At 39.3% G+C, this 7,196-nt stretch overlaps 1 protein-coding gene across 1 annotated transcript in view; it reads right to left on the reverse strand.

Moving 5' to 3' along the window:
* Positions 1 to 7,196, reverse strand: part of aacs (acetoacetyl-CoA synthetase) — a 42,594-nt gene that overhangs the window by 10,502 nt on the left and 24,896 nt on the right. The window contains exons 11-12 of the mRNA XM_032515286.1: positions 3,278 to 3,342; positions 619 to 741 (exon numbers count right to left, since the gene is read on the reverse strand). Of these exons, the coding sequence (XP_032371177.1) occupies positions 619 to 741; positions 3,278 to 3,342 (188 nt within the window). The remainder of the gene's footprint in view (positions 1 to 618; positions 742 to 3,277; positions 3,343 to 7,196) is intronic.

Below are 7,196 nucleotides of genomic sequence, written 5' to 3' on the forward strand. Positions count from 1 at the left end.
CAACTTCAACATAAGAAGAATGTAGCAATAAATGGATGTGAAAGCCGTTATAAATAGCCTATGTGAAAATAAAATTAGTTTTGGTTAAAATCAACAAATAATCTTGATAATAAATCAAGATCACAATATTGATCAAAGTAATCGTGATTATCATTTTGGCCATAATCGTGCACCCCTAATGCACAAGAGTGTGCATGTGTGATGCTACAAGCTGCTACTTAATCTGTATTTCTGTGTGTCTGTCCGTAATACGTCTGTCACCCAGGCAGCGCTAAATGGTAAATGTTTCAGGACTCATGGTGAGATAGAAAGCATTTTATTGCCCTGTCAACACAACAATGGGCTGAGAGGGGATGTGTGTCTGTGTGTGGTAGCACTCTGGGTGGTGAGGAAAATGTACAGTTCAATACAATTTATTTTGTTGAAATTTTCTTTGTTCGTGTTGGTCCTTTTGCATCGCAGATACTTCGTTTCTTTATTTCGTAGCTGCCAGTGGTAACGTAGTACACACCAACAACACTTAGAAAAGCTGCTGCTATTTGTACCTTAGGATGGAAATAAAGTAAAAAGAAAAATGACAAAACGTGACCGGACAGAGTCTGTTTCAGTGAGTTTTACCTGAGATGGAGCCCAGCAGCACGTTGCTCTTGATGCAGCGGTAGACGTAGTCGTAGCTCAAAGGTTTGAGAGGAGATCCTGTAGACAAGATGGTATGGAGAGACTGGAGGTTGTGCGTTTCCGCTGGGGGAGATAAAAGAGATAAAAGAAGTAATCAAGGATAAAGCTTGCTTACGTATATGATATTCAGTATATCAAAACCTTTTTCAAATTTAAAGTACCAACCAAAATGTCCCTTAGCATCAACTACAGAAAATTAACCACTATAAACAATTGGCATCAAATGCTTGGTAATTTTTTGACTTATTAAGAATCCATGCACGCAATTTCAACACAAACTTGCACAGCTGTGGCTCTGTAAACCCCTACATGTGTTGTTAATTCATTTTGCCACCCTGATGTGAAAAAGCATACAAGCTTGCATATACTGCCACAACCATACACACCTACTGCCTTCGTCCCCAAGGTACATGCATGCGTGCACACACTCTGGCACACACACACACACACATACACTGGGAACTCCTGCTACCCCCCACCATGCCTCCAGGTGTCCGGTCCAAATGTCAGCCCAGGGAAAAGGGCCCCTCCGCTGGGGCATCCAGTGAAGAAGCTCCCCCTACCCTTCTCAGCCAACTGGAGGCATGTGCGCACACACACACACACACACACACACACACACACACACACACACACACACACACACACACACACACACACACACACACACACACACACACACACACACACACACACACACACACACACACACACACACACACACACACACACCTCTGCCATGCCCTCTTTCTCTTATAAGCATCCAAACACACAATGCCAAATTGATCAAGTAGCTGGCTGATTACAGAGGATGAAGAAGAAAGAGACAGACAGACAGACATTTTTTTCATACCTTCCTTTTTTGGCCAAAATCTTGCGAATGTGTGTAGCTAATTTATAGTAAGTTGCAGACAGTAAGTTGCAGACAGACACACAAAGCAGGCACCATGAATAAAGATGAATGGTAATTATAACAGCACACTGGGAACTGAGACACACAGCAACTGTTTATCCAATAAACATCAGTTATAAGTGCTAATTTATTTCAGGAGAGAAGAAATGGGAAAGACAGTGAAAGTAGAAAGTAACAAAGGTAAGGACATGTAGGAAACAGCTAAGCCCTCTGCATTAGTTCTAACTGGTAATTTACATGAAGACGAGGAGAACAGGAGGACATATGAAAGTTTAGATGAGGGGATGCAGAAGAAAAAACAAAAGAGCAAAAACTTTGATAAATAATTATGTTAAACAAGTTTAACTGGTATTCCTTTGTCTTTTACCCACAAAAAGAACTGCACTGCCATTAGTTGGACCAGGTATAAAAGTTGAAATATCATCAGAATAAGCACTGCATGATGGATTGAAATTACACCACAGACAAAGCTTCCGGGCCTGAAAAGTGAAGCCAATGCGAAAGTGTTAAACCTGCATTTTATCTAATTTCCAGTAGGGGGTGACTCCTCTGGCTCCAAAAAGTCAGTTTCTATAGAAATCTGTGGGGAAATGACCCTACTTCTGACTTGATTTATTACCTCAATAAACTTTTTCATAGTGAGTTTATGGCCTCACTCACTACTTTCAAGTCTTCTTCAATACAGCTTGATGCTCATTTTGTAAATTGTGGCCCTATTTTTCCAAAATTGTAGCAGGGGATGCTTTAGGGGTGGGGCTACACGCCGACCGTGTACATTTAATAGCCGTGAACTTGTTTTTTTGGATTTTTTTTACTGCTGTACATGCAGATGAATGCGGCAGTACCAGTAAATCTCTGCTGGATGACTTGCTTCATAAGGGTTGAAAAACGTTCCCCCTTTAGTATTTAGCTTAGCACAGCGTCCGTTGCAACAATAAACAACACTGGCTTGGCCCCGTCATCCTCCCCAGCTCCACCATCTCGATAAAAATCGCAACATCCTTTTGAAAAACCAAGATGTCGACGCCTATATCACCAAACTCCAAGCTTTAAAACATGAGTCCACAAACCAATGGTTGACATTACAGATGCCATTTTACCAGTCTATGATTTACATTGAGGAGTGGAGCCTATTACAATATAGTACGTAACTTTGCAAAAGAGCACAGCAAAGCAGCAATAATTTTAGCATGCTTTTCTTTTCTTTTTTGTCACAGAAATGGCAAAGACAGAACAGCATGTATGAAGGTAACTAGGAAGACTAATAAGCACTCTGATTATGTGTAGAGACCTGGTTCTCTCTCTGGAGAGCTGTGACACTAAAAGCAATTTGTTGGGCCTATCCATGACTCATATGAACTATCACAATATCCCTGGTATTCATTCTATGTAAGTGTCAAACACCAGAACACAGGGCAAACTGTGGATTTATGCAGTAAATGGCATAAAGAACATTTAGAGTCAAACAGCATCAATATTATGAGGATCATTTTGTCCATCTGCTACTATTATTCCAGGTTCCATTTTCATAGAGTAGATTAGAGGTGTTTTGTGTGTGTGGTGAATGCATTTTTCTCTGGGTTTCTGCTTGTTATCTGTGTGCGTCCATGTGTGTCCCCGGATGTCTGTGTGCATGTTCATGGAAGTCAACCTCTGTACAACTTTGTGTCTTGGACCACAACTCACCAGGTTTCAGGTTCCTCTCCTGCAGCACAGACAGCCACTTGGCCCCGGTCCCAAAGATAGTAATGCTGAAGAAGAGAAAAGATAGACAGGAACAAGAAGTAAAAGACAGAAATTCAGTTTTATTTTAGTATACCAATATGTATAATAAGGATCAGAGAAGCATTCTTTTTTCTACATGAAAAAAAAATTATTCACTTTCACAAAAAGACGTCCATTATTTTGACAATGACAGCCATTGCAAAAGCCCTCCTACATACAAGTACTGTAGTCTGCATTGTGAAAACACAAACTTTTAACAACAGAACCAAATTAGCAAACATTATGAATCATCCTCTGGCATGGTTTGAATATTGGTGCCAAATTTCATGACAATCTGGCTGGTCATTTCTGAGATATCCTACTCAAGACCAAAGAGTTGGACAAATAATTGTATGGACAGACAGGTGATGAACTGTGAGACATCATGATCCTTTATCATCAAAGTTAAACAAGGAACACAGCTCTCCTCCAACACACCATGATTTATTTCCGAAATGTTTTTAACTGGCTTGTCTTCATCAGGATGGTAATAAATATAGTATATTGTTTGCTACATAAGCACAACAAAATGCATTTCCCACCTGTCAACAACAAAATGTGGGCAAATAAAGAGATAAAATTTAAAAGTGTCCATTTGGCGGCAACAATGTCACACCACAGTAGATGCTCATACCGTTAAGATTTGGTAAAAAAAAAATCAAAATCCTAATATGGACTATTGCGATATCCAAATCACATGCGCAATATTTGATAAAGGCAAAATATGTGTCAAAATACCCTTTTAGTGTGCTACTGTAGAGATGCAAATACCACTACCAAATTCTGAATAGTATGTATTGCTTGACATAACATTATTCATTATGATATTTTGCACAATCATTTCTAAACATGCCTGAGACGGTGTGAGCTCACCTCCGTTTCTGCCATCAACGTATCTAATATTCGACAATTTAAGAGCTCTCCCTGGTGTGTCCTCAACCAACCCTATCCAAATGGGATCAACCTTTTTTTGTATTGTCATCTTAAGATCTGATCTAAATGTATATTTATTAAGGGGGGATTTGTTCTCTGGGGCCAAATTCACCAAAACGCAGTGCCAATACGGAACCGATTCTGACGTAAACGGTAGTAACGAGACCGAAAAAGAACACAAATTTCGGTGCCTGACTTTTTTTACCGTCCCCTGGTGTTCCAGCATCAACTTGCATGACGTCAGTGCCGCTACTTGGCACACTTGTTGAACTGATAGCGAGAGGATTAATGAAGGTGCAGAAGGCAAAACACTCCAAGGATTGTATTTACATGCATGCAGACTCTGCGACATGCAACAAATGCCTTAAAGCAATATCATGCAAGTGAGGTTAAACTTTGACTTTAATGAAACATCTGGCATTCAGCAGCGTGTATGACATGTGCAAAATCTTTTAACAAAGTTCCAACACTCCGTTACAGGAGGCTATAGCCTACTCTGTGTGTTAAATATGTCTGCTCCGTTCTAGATATTCCCCTGCTTAAAGTAAAAGTCATAATATGTGAAGACAAAATGTTCAAAAAGTGTGTGCGGTTTTATTTTTTAAAGTACCAGTTCAAGAACCGTTTAAGCACCAGAACCGTTTAAAAATTACAGAGTAGGTACCGCTATTGGATAAAACCCAACCAATACCCAACCCTACATTTGGAGGAGTTTGAGTTGTAGAATTAGCTGGAACAACAATTAGTCTGTATTAAAAGAGTAATAGTGAGAAGGGATGTTTTAAAGTGCTTATTAGGGCTACATGATTGTGATATGATTCACAATATTGGAGGGAATTATACTTTTTGTATCATTATTCTCATTTTCATTGAAAAATATTAAAATAAAAAAATGTAAATGATTATAGTGTGATTTTTGAGAGGATCTGTACCAAAAAACACCACGGTACTTTGACAGTTTGACACATATTTTGCCTTTAACAAATTGAAATTTGGATATTGCACAAGTCCATGTTCCGATTTCAATAAAATTGCTCATAATAGTGCAGCCATAGTCCTTACAGATGTATACATATGAGTTGATGTTACTATTCAGCTCCTGAATGAGCACTGATGGTGAAGCATGAATGAATGACCTGATGAAAGCGCTACTTTAATACTCAGCCTGAACTGACTCCATTTGTGGCGCTGGATCTATGCATGACAAGGTGTAATTTTAATGTCTGTGTGCTGAATGTAAAAATATAAAAGGGCAACAGTTACTGAACAGCCTTTGCCCTTAATCCCATCTGCTCCAGTGGAGCTGCTCAGTAGCTCGGTTGTACTAAGAAGCTCCCAGGAGAAGAGAGTGTGCCACTGTGTAAATGGAAAGCAAGGTGATGCTAAAACAGAGCTTGTATGCTTAGTCAACCCTTTATGGATAGATAAGAAAAATGAAGAAAAACAACTGATTGGAAATTGACTTTGCTTTCAACTGAACACACACAAAAAAGAGTCAAACACAAAAATGGTCAGTCAAGCATAGCATAATGTTCTCTTTGTAAATGTTCCACAAGGAAAATAGTTCAGAGGAGAATGTATTGAAAGGATGTTTGCACACAACCCTGAAATGAAATGATGTTGGGAAGTGGCTTTCGTCTGTGTGCATGGAAGTCATCTTGACAGCTGACAACAGTTGGACAACATGTGGAAAGCAAGAAAGTGACAAAATGTCACTTCTATGTTTCCCTGCAGTCTTAATTCTGAAACAAAGAGCCTTTTAAAGTCTGCCTTTGTGAATGGATGTGTTTGTGTCTCAGTCTGTCTTCACGTCTTTTCAAGTTATTTTTGCTGACATCGAATCAATCAAAATGTCTCCTATCACAGTAACCATGTCTGTCAATCAAAAAAAGATCAAAATGAATCTGTCTCTAGGACACAAAACAACTGTTGGATGCTTGATTGGTCAATAACCAGGAATTGGTTTGAAGTGAAAGACGTGATTTGCTCTCAGATGTTGGAATCAAGTAGTGGTTGATAGGATGAGGGGGGTTAGATGTGGTGAAAGGTCCAAAGAAGGAATATTTTAAAAGGGTTGATGAAGGGTTGATGTTGTGAATAATGCACACACTAGCCTAATGTGCACACATACACACACCATTTGTCATGCTGCCTCTGCATGCCTCACCTCTTTTCAGTGTCAAAGGTCATTTTACATCACAATCTTATCTGATTAATCCTTTTAAGAAATTGTTTATGGAGACTGAGTTAGGTTTCAATGTCAGTTTTTGGATAACCCTGCACATATGATATGTGACAAACCATGGTACTTTATCAAATTGATACAAAAATCTTAAAATTGTACCTGGAAACTATCCCGCTTATTTGAATTGCAATATTGGCCTCATACACCAAGAAATATTAAAAGGGATGGACACTAAACAGTATGGCATAAACAAGTATAAATGTTGTAACCTTTTGCATGCTTTATCCAGGAATGCTGTCTCAATAAATCTCCCTTTCCTACATACCACAGGCAGGGGAAGATGTCAGAGAATTTAGAGATTAGGGTGCATGCAATAAAGTGACCATGACATCAATGTTACTGGTAAAAACAGTATGACACCTTATTATAATACATTTTGTGACCCTTTTTTTTCCTATGGGTTTGGGCTCTGTTTTATTTAAAAAATGTTACAATCCTCCATGTCTCTGTCTGTCTGTCTGTCTGTTTTTCTGTCTGTGTCTCTCTCTCTCTCTCTCTCTCTCTCTGTCTTTTTCTCTCACCCCCAACCAGTCGAGGCAGATGACCGCCCACCCATGGTTCTGCTCAAGGTTTCTGCCTCTTAAAAGGAAGTTTTTCCTTGCCTCCGTCGCCTAGTGCTTGCTCTTGGTGGGGAACTGTTGGGTTTCTGTAAATAACATCACA

Source organism: Etheostoma spectabile, chromosome 5 (assembly GCF_008692095.1).
Source record: "Etheostoma spectabile isolate EspeVRDwgs_2016 chromosome 5, UIUC_Espe_1.0, whole genome shotgun sequence".
In the NCBI taxonomy this organism is placed as follows: domain Eukaryota; kingdom Metazoa; phylum Chordata; class Actinopteri; order Perciformes; family Percidae; genus Etheostoma; species Etheostoma spectabile.